At 37.9% G+C, this 17533-nt stretch overlaps 1 protein-coding gene across 1 annotated transcript in view; it reads right to left on the reverse strand.

The window, feature by feature from the left end:
- The window catches only part of TRMT1L (tRNA methyltransferase 1 like), a 57279-nt gene extending 41827 nt beyond the window's left edge, over window positions 1-15452 (reverse strand). Inside the window, exons 1-6 of the mRNA XM_053693852.1 lie at window positions 15336-15452; window positions 11049-11132; window positions 8317-8415; window positions 7549-7611; window positions 2389-2502; window positions 1962-2026 (exon numbers count right to left, since the gene is read on the reverse strand). Of these exons, the coding sequence (XP_053549827.1) occupies window positions 1962-2026; window positions 2389-2502; window positions 7549-7611; window positions 8317-8415; window positions 11049-11132; window positions 15336-15354 (444 nt within the window). The 5' untranslated portion in view covers window positions 15355-15452. The remainder of the gene's footprint in view (window positions 1-1961; window positions 2027-2388; window positions 2503-7548; window positions 7612-8316; window positions 8416-11048; window positions 11133-15335) is intronic.
- Window positions 15453-17533: the final 2081 nt, after the last annotated feature.

The following is a 17533-nucleotide window of genomic DNA, read 5'->3' on the forward strand; positions in this document are numbered from 1 at the left end:
ATAAAGATATAATACAGTGGTAATGAGCGCGGATCTTGGTGACTGCCTACAACATAAAGATATAATACAGTGGTAATGAGCGCGGATCTTGGTGACTGCCTACAACATAAAGATATAATACAGTGGTAATGAGCGCGGATCTTGGTGACTGCCTACAACATAAAGATATAATAAAGTGGTAATGAGCGCGGATCTTGGTGACTGCCTACAACATAAAGATATAATACAGTGGTAATGAGCGCGGATCTTGGTGACTGCCTACAACATAAAGATATAATACAGTGGTAATGAGCGCTGATCTTGGTGACTGCCTACAACATAAAGATATAATACAGTGGTAATGAGCGCGGATCTTGGTGACTGCCTACAACATAAAGATATAATAAAGTGGTAATGAGCGCGGATCTTGGTGACTGCCTACAACATAAAGATATAATACAGTGGTAATGAGCGCTGATCTTGGTGACTGCCTACAACATAAATATATAATATAGTGGTAATGAGCGCTGATCTTGGTGACTGCCTACAACATAAATATATAATATAGTGGTAATGAGCGCGGATCTTGGTGACTGTCTACAACATAAGATACAGTACAGTGGTAATGAGCGCTGATCTTGGTGACTGCCTACAACATAAAGATATAATACAGTGGTAATGAGCGCTGATCTTGGTGACTGCCTACAACATAAAGATATAATACAGTGGTAATGAGCGCAGATCTTGGTGACTGCCTACAACATAAAGATATAATACAGTGGTAATGAGCGCGGATCTTGGTGACTGCCTACAACATAAAGATATAATACAGTGGTAATGAGCGCGGATCTTGGTGACTGCCTACAACATAAAGATATAATACAGTGGTAATGAGCGCGGATCTTGGTGACTGCCTACAACATAAAGATATAATAAAGTGGTAATGAGCGCGGATCTTGGTGACTGCCTACAACATAAAGATATAATACAGTGGTAATGAGCGCGGATCTTGGTGACTGCCTACAACATAAAGATATAATACAGTGGTAATGAGCGCGGATCTTGGTGACTGCCTACAACATAAAGATATAATACAGTGGTAATGAGCGCGGATCTTGGTGACTGCCTACAACATAAAGATATAATAAAGTGGTAATGAGCGCGGATCTTGGTGACTGCCTACAACATAAAGATATAATACAGTGGTAATGAGCGCTGATCTTGGTGACTGCCTACAACATAAATATATAATATAGTGGTAATGAGCGCTGATCTTGGTGACTGCCTACAACATAAATATATAATATAGTGGTAATGAGCGCGGATCTTGGTGACTGTCTACAACATAAGATACAGTACAGTGGTAATGAGCGCTGATCTTGGTGACTGCCTACAACATAAGATACAGTACAGTGGTAATGAGCGCTGATCTTGGTGACTGCCTACAACATAAGATACAGTACAGTGGTAATGAGCGCTGATCTTGGTGACTGCCTACAACATAAATATATAATACAGTGGTTAAGTGCTCCCATTTGTTCCTCTGCGAACACAAACCTGGCATTGCTTAACTATTTCTTAACTTTTTTCCCCCCTTTCAGGACTTAAAGAAACAATGTACCCAAAATGTGCTGTCAAGCACAGGAAAGCACAATGTATAAGTATTTTCTATTTGGTTCAGCACCTGGGTAGCGCCTGCCGATTGATGGCTAAATGTAGTGCTACCCAGGTTCTGAATAAAAAATGGTCCGACTCCTAAGCTTACATCCCTGCTTTTTCAAATAAGGATAGCAAGAGAACAAAGAAAAATGTATAAAAGGAGTAAATTAGAAAGTTACTTAAAATTGCATGCAATATCTGAATCGTGAAAGAAAACAAAACAAATGTGGGTTTTGTGTCCCTTTAAGTCAAACTGTTATAGCAAGGGACCACACACAGGAAAACTTGTCATATTTGCCAGCACAAACGAGATCTCTCATTACCCCTTCCTGGTCACGTGTCACATTTTGCTCACTGCAGGGTAAATAACAAATGCACATTCTGTACCCTAAAAAATAAAAATAAAATGTTTTTTAATTCCTTACAATGAGATAAAAAGAATATACATAAACTTCTATACAAATACAGATTGGGTTTACAAAAATAATCACAATGCACGTGCAACTCTGTACATCATATGCATGGGGTTTACTACACTGTCTCTTCTTTTGCAAATTCCAACTGTACGGAAGAATTTTACAAAATATACAACTTCTAAATCACAGAAAGAATCTGTCAAATTAAACACTTTATCCTGTTGGTATTTTTGTAGCATTTAGTTTATTGCATCAGAGTTTTCTTTCACCAGATGTACAGCTTAACAAAGCCAATTGCGTGGTCCTCCGATCTGCTATTATTCTGTTGAGTTACCTTGATATTCAACTGACACTTTCCAGTGCATATTCTGCAAATGTTTATGCAGCTTATTATTGTGGCACGGCCTGAACCTTTCTTCTGGGCACAGCGGGCAAGGAGTCTTCTCACCTAAAACCACAAAAATAATGTTAGTGTTTTTTAAAGGGACACTGAAGTCAAAATAAACTTTATGAATCAGAAAGAGCAGCATTTTTAAGACACTTTCCAATTTATTTCCATTATCACATTTTGCACAGCCTTTTTATATTCACCCTTTCTGAGGAACAAGGTCCTACTGAGCATGTGCATAAGCTCACAGGGTATACGTATACTAGTCTGTGATTGGCTGATGTCTGTCACATGATACAGGGGGCCGGACAATGGGAGAAAAAATAGATTTGTCTGAAAAAAAATCTGCTTATTTGAAATCATTGTCTTTTTATTACGCACTGGTTAATTATTTAATTCTACTGCACTATGTGGTCATTTAAACAACCCATAAAGTGTTCACCGCTTCTGCCATCGCTAAACCCAATTAAAGCAATTCTTGCCAATACTGCCCACACTAGGTAATCCTTCTAAGTTTAAGGACACTGAAAAATAGGGTAACCTTGTTTAAACATTTTGTGAAATGCGTTTAAAAAAACACCAACACGTTTGTTCACAACAAGAAAATGATTCCCCAAAAAATACATAGGGCTTTGGAAAAAGGGAAGTTTCTTCCTTGATATTTTAGGATCATTAATGACAAATTTCAAGTTGGGACCTAAATGGGATTTGTTTATTGGTAAATTTGAAACATTTTCATAAATGTGTCGGTGATGAACCTAATATCTATATTTCTTTGAAGCCGGTTATTCCTCAACAGACAAAAAGATTTATTTAAAGGGTCATTATTGTAGAAAAATGCCATGCTCTCATTGTTTTTACACCATGTCATTTTAGCACTAGAGACCCATCTACTCTATGTGTTTAACTTCTGCAACTGGGTTAAAACCATAGTTCTAAGCGGCAGTAGTAGTTGCATGACCCAGCTGAATGGAAACAATCAGTTAGCCAATCAGCAGAGGCAGTCACACAGCTAGGTTGTCCAACTGTCGCGGCTGATTGGGTCACAGGCGGTTTCAGCATGGGATCAGTGGTTAAACACAGAGTTGCATGGTTGCTATAAATATCTTCTAGTCAATTTGAACAACTTAACTTATTTCCTCCAGAAGCTTCTGGCTCACTCATTTCACATACTCAGCGGCAGAACTTTTTTTCACTTTCGGTGCTAATTTTTTTTTTTTGTGAAAACATTTCTGCAGATCATTTTAAAATAAAATAAAATGTTAAATTAGGCAGTTACACTAAAGCACCAGTTCAGTCACAATGTGTTGGTTAACTGTAGAATAAAGCCATTTTTAAGGTTTTATAATATAGTGCAGCAATTAAAATGTGCATTGCAAATTAGCTGCAGAGGAAAAAAGAAATTGTTAATATTTTAAAATGTCATGTGAAAAAATCCCTGAGAGCCAGTCAACAATAAATGCACTGCTGCATTGCAACACTGCTCCGTATTTGACTGTTCTCTTCAAACAACACTTTATTCTGGATGCACTATTTTAAGGAAAACAGTGCAGCCAGAGCACAGCGCTGTTTGAAGAGAAAAGTTTGATGAAGAGCAGTGCTGCAAAGTGAAAGAGCCAACAGGTCCTGCATGTGTCCCATTCTTTCTGCAGATATGCTGTATTTTCTGTGATGACATCTCAGATCACAGCATGCTTTGCCTTGTGGTTCACACACTTTCATTTGTTTAATACAGGATATTTCATACACTGACCTTATTTGACCATCTCTTTAAAGGGATTACAGAAAATATTAACAAGCACAAACCCTTCCTGTCCCAGACATTGCTTATGGTAGAATTCAGTTTACACTTTCTCAGTGTTTCCCAACTCCAGTTTGCAAGACCCTTAACGGGCCACATATTTATTATATCTTAACTAGAGCACAGGCAAACTGATCAGCTGATGGGTGAACTGATTATTTCACCTGTGCTCTAGTTAAGATATAATGAATATGTGGCCCGTTAAAGGGACACTAAACCCAATTTTTTTCTTTCATGGTTCAGAGAGAGCAGCAATTTTAAGCAACTTTCTAATTTACTCCTATTATCTTTGTTCTCTAGCTATCTGTATTTAAAAAGCAGGAATGTGATGCATAAGGGCCAGCCCATATTTGGTTGAGAACCTGGGTTATGCTTGCATATTGGTGGGTAAATGTAAGCCTCCAATAAGTAAGCGCTATCCATGGTGCTGAACCTAAAATGGGCTGGCTGCCAAGATTAACATTCCTGCTTTTAAAATAAAGATAGTAAGAGAACAAAGAAAAATTTATAATAGGAATAAATTATGAAGTTGATTCAAATTTAATGCGCTATCTGAATCATGAAAGAAAAAAATTGGGTTCAGTGTCCCTTTAAGGGTCCTGAGGACTGGGTTTGGCAAACAATGCTTTATAAAGTATTTCTACACTAAAGTAGCAAAAGTCACTACATTATATTTAAATCATCCCAACAGTAGACTAGTTGGAATTATTTTAACGGTCGTCCCGCAAGAGCTGTCTGAAGATCAGCACTCCAGAAGGTACCGGTTAATGTACGATCAGTCATGGAAAGGTGCTCAGCTTTATAATATAATCCACCTTACATTGTTGTCTCCATGGTACGATGAGTCCGTTAATGAGATCAGTTTATGAAAAAACCACTGCCAAGATCAGGAAATTATCTGGCAAAATTTCTCAAAATATCTGTTATTGTTGATATTTAACTAAAATCTATTGTAAATCAATAAATTTCCACATGCTATAAACAAAAACCCCATTGAGACCCCATCTTGAAATTTGGTATGGAAAATCATGAAATACCAAGGAACAAACACCAATTTCTTGAAAAATGTTAATCGGATGCATGGAATTTTTTGTTCCTTTTTGTGTGACTGCGTGTGTCCATTATTCCTCACACCTAGTCATGCAACATATCAAAGACAAGCCTACTTTGTTCTAAATTTATGTTTTATATTCATGCACATCAAAAAATTTTACTTTGTAAGAATTTCAAATCCTTATAAAACCAGAAACTATACAGACTACAAGTTTAAAGGGACGTGATACCCAAATGTAGAAGCACTTGAAAGTGATGCAGCATAGCTGTAAAAAGCTGACTAGAAAATATCACCTGAACATCTCTATGTAAAAAAGGAAGATATTTACCTCAATATTTCTTACGTATTTACACCCCACTTTAATCAGAATGTTAGTCCTTGGACATGCAAGGGAGTGTGCATCTGGCTCGTGCAGGAACAGTCATGTTATTTTCCTATTCAGTTCAAGGAAGTTTACTATGAAATTTCATGAGATTTCAGTGAAATCTCACGAGAGCAAAGCAAAGCATGACCTCAGCACTGCTGAATGCTGATTGGCTGTGTTTTCAACTTGCAGCTGGACAGCAGCTGAAGATTAACTGTTCACAGAGCAAATGTTCATAACTAGAGTGTTTTATTTACGCTTGAATTCAATGCATGTTCCATCCTCTAACTCTAGAAAATTGTAGTTAGAGAATATCCTCCAAATAAGTTTTAAAGTAATTATTTAGCATCTTACGCTTTATTTTAGACATTAGGTTTAGCAATTTAGCTAATGGTAAAGAAAAATGTCATTAAAGCCATTTACATATAATTTAGCCTCACAATCGCTTACAACTAAGAGGATTTAGAATTTGGTATGATCGTATGAATTTATTGCATCATTATAATGCCACTTGTAATTAATGCATATTAGAATTAAAGTAATACTATACATAACTTTATCTAGTAAAACACCTACAAGCAGCTGTATCCCATAAGGTGTAGTCACTTTAAGAAATCAATAGCTGTAAACCAGCCCCTTTTTAAAGTAGGTAGACTCAGTACTCAGTAGGTCTATGAATACGGCACCAGCCGAAACGCGTAAGACCAGTCTACCGTTTTGCACTACCCTGTCATGAACTATAACTTGTTAAGAATAAAGGACTGTTTTTACCTAAAAAGGATAGAGACTATCTCCGGATTCTTCTTTCTTTGTTATATGTTCACAGAGCACTTACTCTGGTGAGCTGAAGACATTTTGAGGTTAAATATCTTCCCGTTTTTACACAGAGATGTTAAGGTGATATTTTTTCATGTCAGCTTTTTGCAGTTATGCTGCATCACTTTAGCATATGAGTATTATGTCCCTTTACAAGTTGTAAACTGCTTCAATAGGCAAAACAGTATGCAGAGCGATATCACAACTGGGGAACCTAAGGTAAAAAAAAACACTTGACATGGAATAACACAGTTTTATAAAGTAGGAATTTATTCATTTAAAGGGATAGTCTAGTAAAAATAATTGTGTGTATAAATTGTCATTTATCACCTGCAGAAAATGGTAACCCCTGCCAAACCAGTATGGTAGTGATTTGCCTGAAGGGTCAATCTGGAGCAGAAGTAGAAATAGGATAAAGTGAACCTTAAAGGGATAGTCTAGTCAAAATTAAACTCATGATTCAGCTAGAGCAGCAATTTTAAGCAATTTTCTAATTTACTCCAATTATTAATTTTTCTTCATACTCTTGGTATCTTTATTTGAAAAAGCAGGAATTTAAGTCCATTTTTGGTTTAGCACCTGGGTAGCACTTTCTGATTGGTGTCTAAAAGTAGCCAACCAATCAGCAAGCACTACCCAGGTTCTGAACCAAAAATGTCCCGGCTCCTAAGCTTACATTCAAATAAAGATACCAAGAGAACAAAGAAAAATTGATCACAGGAGTATTTTAGAAAGTTGCTGCTCTATCTGAATCATAAAAGTTTAATTTTGACTTTACTATCCCTTTAAGGTTCACTTTATCCTATTTCTACTTCTGCTCCAGACTGACCCTTCAGGCAAATCACTAAAATACTGGTTTGACCAGGGTTACCATTTTTCTGCAGGTGACAAATAATTTATACACATACAGTCTTTCCAAAAAAGAAATCAAGATGCTGGGGATATATTTTAAGCTCTAACGTATAGTAATTCAGTTAAGAACTTGTTAACATTATAGTACAGGCAACCGCATGATATTTTTACATAAGTCTATGACACTGCACTGAATGGTTCCAAATCTTATGAACGTACTGTCAGCTTGCTCTATTATGCGCACTAGGTCGTCCCAATCTTTCTGAATGGAGATGTGAGTATCTGAAAGGAGAGGGAAAATAAAACACACATTAGTGACACTCTCCGGATTAGTTTCTCCATGAGGAATTATACAAGGACATGATCATGGGCTTCTATTTGATTAGACCCAACTACAACTGAAGAATAACAATGACATTAAGTGATGTCGTTTCTAAGCCTCCCATTAAAGGGATAGAAAGGTTAAAAATTAAAGGTGCATGGGTGAATTTAAATTTTAAATTAGAAACATTTTTACAATATACAGTAGTTCTATTAGCAAAGACACTTCTAGTAAAAGATATTATTGTTTTTAAGTAGCATACGCGGGTATTGTGTACCGTCTCAGCAGTGACTTTTATGGCATAAATTAAGTCTTCACTGACACTATACACCCCCCCCGTCAGCTCTCTGAGCAAAGATAGTGCTTGTATCCTGATCCTCTAGTCACACGTAGCATATATACGTATGCTGCTGAAACACTAGTGACTTTACCAGAAGCAGTTTTGCTACTGGATGTATATTGCAAAAATGATTCCATATAAAAATGAAATTCAATCACAAACATTTCACAACCATTCTATCCCTTTAATAAAGTGTTTTCAGATTGACATATATTAGGCTATAGGCGATACCTGGGAGCTGCTGTAGTACAATGAGCCCTATAGGATGGTCTGCTGGTGTTATGAGTACTGTCAAGCACGTAACTATATTATTAATAATACCAACCGTCAAGTGTGGAATTAGCTGGTTGCTCTAATGGAACTTCATTCACCATTTGTCCAAACTCCTCAATAGTCACATCAGCTGTGAATGACGTATTGTCAACTGAAACAAGACAAGAAACGTTAGCTACTGGTCATGATATAACAACAAATGAGTTCCCCTCCCGCCCCCGAGGGTCACATGAAAGCCTTATGAATAAGTAATCAAACAATCAAAGTGATATAAAAGTGCTATCATATATTACAGCATTATTGAACTGTTGCTTGTACATAACTATGAGTTTAACCAATGCAAACTGATTAAACACATTCTATGGGGCCAATTTACCATGCTGCGAATGCAGCAGTTTCCGTGCGAGCCTTCAGGCTCGCCGGAAACAAAAGTTAAGAAGCAGCGGTCGTAAAACAGCTGCTTCTTAACTCATCCGCCACCTCTGAGGTGGCATATAGCAATCATCCAGAACGGATACGATCGGGATGATTGACACCCCCCTGCTAGCGTCCGATTGGCCGTGAATGTGCAGGGGCGTCATTGGACACGCATTTCACTAGAAATGCTTGTGCAATGATAAATGAAGACAGAGCGTATGCTGTCTGCATTTATCGATGTGGGGCGGACATGATCTGCTAAAGCGGATCATGTCCGCCCGCACATTAAATTACTCGGCCCCTTAAAGTCAACTCCAGAGCATCAAAGCACTACTGGTAGTTAGCTGATCACATCTGGTGAGCCAATGACAATATGCAAAGGTGTGTAACCAGAAACTAGTAGCTAGCTCACAGTAGTTAACTGCTGCTCCTGAGTCTATCTAGGTTTTAACAAAGGATACCAAAAGAACAAAGTACATTTTATATTAGTAGTAAATTTAATTGAAAGTCTATAAAAATTTGGATGCTCTCATATGTACACACTCTTTTTAACAAAAGAATACCAAGAAAACAGAAGTCTATTCAATAACAAAAGTGTTTTAAAATGACATGCACTACCTGACTGCTACAAATGTTATTTTGACTTTCCCCTATCTTTAAAAGATGTCAATTCTGCACTGTGTGGCTTCCAGGAATCAAGTTACAACAGACATTCATTAAACTGCACAAGATCTGCACACAAAATAAATAGTTTAGAAACCCTTAAGCTCTGACATTTTCTTAGTAAAACTGATACGGTTTTGTGTCCAGGAAAACACCCCTTAAAAAGACCAACTTCTCCTGAGTGGCCAGTTACAGAACTAAATAAGCTCCTGCACTGATCAGGCCATCACTGTAGGGTTACAGTTCTGAATTCCATGCAACACTCTCCAGCCTCTCTGGGGCCAGAGGAAAAACTAATATTTTAAGATTTAAATTATTGGAAAATGCTCAAAATTAAAAGACTGCAAAGTATTTCACATATGCATAACCAAAGCATTTAATGAGAAATTGCATTTTGTATTTACTGTCACTTTAACCATTACCTACCAAAGAAAGAACAGCCCTGAAAGGGACGGTAAATAAAGTACAAAATGCTAATTATACACCCCAAAACAACTTTGCAATATATCTTTCTTATTTATTCTCCCCCTATTTCTGTATGAGGATTTGCCAGTCCTGAAAACCAGAAGCGCACATGATAGATTCACAAGCCTAACCCTGCCACATATCTAACTCTCATTAGCAGTTGTTTATCGTATGTCTGCTGAAACCAAAAAGATAAATGTTTAACATAATAAAAGTAGCAAGCCCTGTCTTCTGTAGACTCAACTCTGGATTGACTCCTGCATATAAGGAAACTGGTAGGTGAAATTTGACCATAAAGCAAACAAGCTGTTAATCTGTAAAAAGAAAGTTGATATGCTGATATGTTAATCTGTTGGAACACTGTATATAAGTGCTGTAATTACAAGGTGTTTACTGTTTACTATGGTTCATAACGCTGAAGCAGATTACTCACATAACATATAAATATAGTCCACAAGAGACTGCCAAGTAGATTGCCCCATGTCTCATAAGGAAAACACACACATTTAGCACTGAAGAAAACATCACAATAAATGGACCAGTAAGTAGTGTTCTGCTTTGTACCTGTTGTCATTTCATATCTATTTAATCAGTATAACATTATAACAGCCAAGGCTGTGATGTGGCTGAATAGCTTATTCGTTTACTATACAGTAGACTATTCCACAGTACACAACTGATAATTGTAATATTTTGGTCTGGAAATAACATGAAAGAAGTGTGCTCAGTTCCTGACTCCTCAATTTTAATTCTGGCTTGTTAAATGTGCGCAGGCCTTGCTAAATGTGCGCTAAATGTGCGCAGGCCTTGCTAAATGTGTGCTAAATCAGCGTAGGCCTTGCTAAATGTGCGCAGGTCATGCTAAATGTGTGCTAAATGTGCGCAGGTCGTGCTAAATGTGTGCAGGCCTTGCTAAATGTGCGCTAAATGTGCGCAGGCCTTGCTAAATGTGTGCTAAATCAGCGTAGGCCTTGCTAAATGTGCGCAGGTCATGCTAAATGTGTGCTAAATGTGCGCAGGTCGTGCTAAATGTGTGCAGGCCTTGCTAAATGTGCGCTAAATGTGCGCAGGCCTTGCTAAATGTGTGCTAAATCAGCGTAGGCCTTGCTAAATGTGCGCAGGTCATGCTAAATGTGTGCTAAATGTGCGCAGGTCGTGCTAAATGTGCGCAGGTCTTCCTTTCTGCAATAGTATTATCTATGCAGGGAACACAGGACAGGAACTAGATTTCCCACTAACCTTTATCTTCTGTTTTAACATTTAAAAGTACAGGCTCATCTCTTTTATCCAGCGACAAACAATTTTCTTTTCCATCTGTGAAACCTAAAATCAGACAAATATGTTTAAGTTCTCATTCATCTGTCCCCACTAATATCTTAGCAAATAAGATGATAAAATGAGCTAAAATTACATATTATTTCAATGTTTACCGCACACATTATCATTAAATAAATGTATGTTAAATTATGCAATCAATTTGTAAGTTTGATAGCAGAATATGTTAGAATATGTTAGAATATTAGAAATTATTGCACTCCCCCACCAGGCTACTTTATAATGCCCCCCCCCCCCCCCTCGGCTCCGGCTGACAACATTTTCTGTGGAGAACACTGACACTATTTGGTAAAACAGACAATCAAGTTCTATGGAAACAATGAGAAGAACAAAGACCGAGGGTAGATTTATCAAGCAGCGGATTCTGAAATGTTCCCCCGAAACTGAAGTTAAGAAGCAGCGGTCTCCTTAACTCGTCCGCCATCTCTGAGGTGGCGCACAGCAATCATCCTGATCAGAAACGATCAGGATGATTGACACCCCCTGCTAGCCGTGGAGCTTAATGTACATAGCTAGGTACTGATGGGCTGTCTGTAAGCCCTGAAATTACATTAGTTTAGTTTCTCCAAAAAACAAACAAAAATTAACTGGCTGACTCCATAACCTGTTTTTCTACCAGTAACTATATATAAAAAATGTTTTAAAGGGACACTAAACCCAAATATTTCCTTTCGTGATTCAGATAGAGCAGCAATCTTAAGCAACTTTCTAATTTACTCCTATTATCAATTTTTCTTCGTTCTCTTTCTATCGTTATTTGAAAAAAGAATGCATCTAAGCTTTTTTTGTTTCAGACCTTTGGACAGCACTTGAATTTATCCACCAATCAGCAAGAACAACCTAGGTTGTTCACCAAAATGGGACGGTATCTAAACTTACATTTCAAATAAAGATACCAAGAGAATTTATAAAATTGATACTAGGAGTAAATTAGAAAGTTGCTTAAAATTGCTGCTCTTTCTGAATCACGAAAGAAAAAAAGATTGGATTCAGTGTCCCTTTAAGTCTTACCAGTGGTCTGTGGTGTGCAACTGGGCAATGACAAATAGTGAGATATTATACATATACATATATATATATATATATATACATATATACATATACATACACACACACTCATTAATCACAGGTATGGATCTATGAACCTAAAAGGCTGCAAACAGCAGCACTGCAAACGGTCACACTCTGTCTGTGGCACAGCTACCAACAGCAATGTATATGTAGATTACATACAAAGCTTTGTAATAAACAGAGCAATGCATATAATGTTTGCAAATACTAAGAGACATATTTAACTCCCTGTCCTTAACAAAAGTAACCAAATGAGTGAACAGGGTAAAGAGTTAGCTGGAATCATGGAGTAGACCCCATGGGCTCCTATCAATCATAAGCACCATCTGATCTCAGATCAGACCCCTTTGTCTGCAGTGTCTGTAATTAACATATGGATAACTCTGATCAGACCAAGGGCACTGATGCTCATAAACTGTACCCAATATTAGGTCTCACTTAAAGTACTGTACATCCACACAGATCAGACACCAGTTGTTTTCTTTATTATATTTAACAGTTGACTCAGCTGGAATACTAGACTGTCCAGTTACATAATGCCCAGTTTGCAACCCTGTCCCAATGTGTTACATCTAAATACATTGTTTTACATGTTTAATTCCATTTGCCTAATTCTACTCTACACAACGACCCACAATCCCTCTATATCCACCCTCTGAACACCCAGCTGAGAGCTGTGTACGATCTGCAGAGACAAAGGGGAGAGAGAGAAAGTTATGGGTGTAAAAATCCTGTTCTCCCAATGAGATCTGCTTACAATAGTTTGTATTGGGACTGGGGGACGGTAAAATCTGAGTTTAGCAGTATAAATTATTTTCTTGGCCATATTGCATTATTTTACTTCAAAAATTGGTGTGGGGGTTTAGATGAGGGCTACCAACAATGCTGCAGTGTTTGTGTCTCCAGGAACAACAAGGGGAGACATATTTTGGGGTGTAAAGTCCCTGTTTTCCCCATAGACTTTCCACAGCCAGCTAGCTCTGCTCACCTACATGGATACATTGTATCAAACCCTCAGCTACAGGTTTTTATACATTTGTAACTGTTTACTGTACACAGACACTTACAGCAGCTCTGTCAGTACCAACTGTACAAACTGCTGAGAAAATAATGATCACGCAGCAGTGTCTTAAAGGGCAGCCCACTGACTGGTCACACACTCTTAAAGGGACAGACAAAACCGGACACAGCCTTGAAAGGGTAAACTAGCACCACACGCACACAGTCTTAAAGGGACAGATCACCGTAATGTTCATGCAGCGCAACCTTAAAGGGCAGCTTGATACCTGTGAACATTACGGTGATCTGTCCCTTTAAGGCTGGGAGCACAGGTGTTGAGCTGCCCTTTAAGATTGCGCTGCATGAAGATTACTTATGGTGATCTGTCCGTTTAAGGCTCTGTGCGCAGGTGTCGAGTTGCCCTTTAAGGTTGCACTGCATAAACATTGCGGTGATCTGTCCCTTTAAGGCCGTGTGTGTAGGTGTCGAGCTGCCCTTTAAGGTTGCGCTGCATGAGCATTACTGCGATCTGTCCCTTTAAGACTGTGTGCGTGTGGTGCTAGTTTACCTTCAAGGCTGTGTGTGGTTTTGTCTGTCCCTTTAAGACTGTGTGCGTGTGGTGCTAGTTTACCTTCAAGGCTGTGTGTGGTTTTGTCTGTCCCTTTAAGACTGTGTGCGTGTGGTGCTAGTTTACCCTTTCAAGGCTGTGTGTGGTTTTGTCTGTCCCTTTAGGACTGTGTGAGCAGCCCTTTAAGACTGTGCTGCGTGATCATGATTTTCTCAGCAGGTTGTACTTCTGGTACTGACAGAACTGCTTTAAAGGGCACTGAACCCAAATTTTTTCTTTCATAATTCAGATAGAGCAGCAATTTTAAACAACTTTCTAATTTACTCCTATTATCAATGTTTCTTTGTTATCTTGCTATCTCTAAAGGGACAGTCAAGTCCAAAAAAAATGTAATGTTTCAAACAGGGCATGTGATTTTAAACAACTTTCCAATTGACTTTTATCACCAATTTTTCTTTGTTCTCTTGGTATTCTTAGTTGAGAGCTAAACCTAGGAGGTTCATATGCTAATTTCTTAGACCTTGAAGGCCACCTCTAAATTAAATGCATTTTTATCGTTTTTCACCACTAGAGGGCATTAGTTCACGTGTTTCATATAGATAACATTGAGCTCATGCACGTGAATTTACCATGGAGACAGCTCTGATTTGCTAAAATGCAAGTCAAAAGAACTGAAATAAGGGAGCAGTCTGCTAAGGCTTAGATAGAAGGTAATTACAGAGGTAAAACTTGTATAATTATAACTGTTGGTTATGCAAAACTGGGGACTTGGTAATTAAGGGATTATCTGTCTTTTAAAACACAAATTCTGGTGTTGACTGTCCCTTTGATTGAAGAAGAAGGCATCTAAGCTAAGGAGCCAGCAAGTTTTTGGTTTAGTAGCATGGACAGCACTTGTTTATTGGTGCCGTCCAATCAGCAAGGACAACCCAGTTTGTTAAAAAAAAAAAAAAAATGGGCCGGCATCTAAACTTACATTCTTGCTTTTCAAATAAAGATACCAAGAGAATAAAGAAAATCTGAGAATAGGAGTAAATTAGAAAGTTACTTAAAATTGCTGCTCTATCTGAATCATGAAAGAAACAATGGGTTCAGTGTCCCTTTAAGTGTCTGTACAGTAAACAGTTACAAATGTATAAAAACCTGTAGGCTGAGGGTTTAATAAAATGTATACATGTAGGGGAGCAGAGCTGGCTGTGGAAAGTCTATGGAGAGAACAGGGACTTTACACCCCAAAATATGGCTCCCCTTGTTGCTCCTGGGACACAAACACCTTCATCTAAACCCCCACACTAATTTTTGAAGTAAAATAATGCGATATGACTAAGAAGATCATTTAGACCGCACATTATCTACAACGTATCAGTCACAGGGTATCCGCAGAGCTGCAGTGACCCAGTGAGGATAGTGTCAGAGTCTATGGGGAGGACAGGGCTCTTACACCCCACACACTGCTGTCTGTTGTCCCGGGACTAAACTAAACAGCTAACAGTGACGTAATGTTGCGCGGCAGTAAATAAATATATGTCTGAGGTGCGGCCCCCGGTACATACACGTCTCCCCGGTATCCATGGCTCCCAGACTCTGTCTTTCGTTTCTGAAAGTGCGCTACATTGGAGAGTAAAAAATGAAAATAACGTCAAACAGCAACTTCCGGTGCAGTAGCCAATCACGAGTAAGAAACATCTTTTGCCTCTGACACCTAAGCCAATCACCGCCAACACATTGCTGAGAAACGTACACGCACTTCCGCTTTTTCAACCAATTGGAAATTACGTTTAGAAGGGGGCGGGTAAAAAGTCGAAATATGATTTCCTGGCATTTCAGCCAATCCGTGACCTCATATTGGTGGGAACCCGTCACCCAGAATCCTCTGCGGTTACAATGGCTGCTGATAGAGTACCTATGTATTACTTACAGCTGATACCTTATATTCACCTCTTTATTAGAGGACCTTCCCATGACTCCATCTGTTACCAAACCAATTACTGAAGTGTCAGTAAAGTCAAAGAGTGTGTCATTTTATAATTTTTCTACATTTACTTTACTGTTACCAAACTTTGTTCTTTTGGGTAGCTTTGTTAAAAAATGATATGTACATATCCTCAGCAGTAGCAATGCACTGATGGGAGCTAGCTGTTAATTGGTGTCTACACACATTTGTCTTTTTTTGTCATTGGCTCAACAAATTTGTTTAGCTCCCAGCAGTGGATTTTAATTATGTGTTTAATCACTTGGCAGAAGTTAAACACGTAGTTATATGCAAGTTTTAGTGCAATAAGAAAATTGCTGTAACATAACATTTGCCTTATGCACTCCCTTTAATGCAGGTTAAATCATTAAGCTCATCACCTCCCTTACTCTCAAGCACATAACTGTCATAAGAAGAAAACCTTTACAGCAAGTACCACAATAAGCAAACGGGTTTAATTATTCAGCATCTGTATAGCAGCCGGACACCACAAAACGCTCTATATAGATGTTACACAGCCTGCAATGAATATAATACTATGTTTAACCTGCTAACTGGTGTCCTTGGGCTGCTGAGATTTTATGTAGATATATTGAGGATTTATTTTTATGTTTTTTGCTATTGAAAGTTGCACATGTAGCGGTAAATGGCATTATGAGGTCACTATTAATGTTTTTATCTTTGCTGCTTCAGTGATTACTGACAATACGGTAATAGACCCAGAAATGCTCCAGTAAATCTGGATTTTTTGTATGTTCTGTGAATTCCAGTCGCAGCACACAAAAAGGCTGATGTGTTAAGCCCCTTGTAAAGAGAGCCTCAGTATATATACACACGTTCCAAATTCCCTTTCCTGACACCTGAACTTGCACTGCTAAACTTCAGCATAACAGAAAACTGTAGAAAACATACTGTAAGCAATGAGACTAATGAGTACTGCACTGCACACAATATCCATAAACTATATACAGACTAATATAAAATGATAAACTCCATATATAAGAAAAAGTCTACAATATACTTTCATTATTTATTTTGTCCCCTTTTCCTGTAATTCCATTCTGAAATTATGAGCTTTTCAGTTCCTGTTAGAAGTGGAAGTGCAGAACCCTGTTCTATTCCACACAGCCATTGGCTGCTCACTCTAGTGACCTATTAATAACTGTCTCTAATTGGCCACAGCAGAAAAGGTAACCTAAGTTACAACATGGCAGCTGCTATTGTTTTATAGACAGTAAAACGTTACACTTGTTTTATCACTATTTAACCCTTTAAGGACACAGCTTTCAGTTTGCTCAATTGTTTTATGACGGAAAAATTCCGTCATATGTCCTTAAGAGGTTAAACAACTAATGAAACTTTAAAAATTACATCTACATGTTATTCTCAGACTAATCTTTTATTTGAATGCATCATTCTATCTAGCATTTATTTAGTATTTAACGTCCTTTTAAAGGCAGGGACAGGAAGCCAAAAAAAGGGACTGTTCTGGGAAAAATCATGCAATAATAAAATGTTTTAACACATGAAATAGTTTTCTTTTTTCACTGTATGTCCCTTAATCAAGGGTAATATGTAGATACTGTTGTAACAAAGAAAATTTTCCACAAAAGGTTTAATGACAAAATCCAAAATATAAGATATGCAAATGAGCCACTTGGAAACTTACTTTGGTTGGAGCCTTATTTTTATTTTTGTGGAGAAATTCTGCTGTGAAGAGATTTCTTTTTAAACATTATTTTTTCTGACCTTTGTTTTGACGTATATTTTAGTGTGCAG

Source organism: Bombina bombina, chromosome 10 (assembly GCF_027579735.1).
Source record: "Bombina bombina isolate aBomBom1 chromosome 10, aBomBom1.pri, whole genome shotgun sequence".
NCBI lineage: Eukaryota > Metazoa > Chordata > Amphibia > Anura > Bombinatoridae > Bombina > Bombina bombina.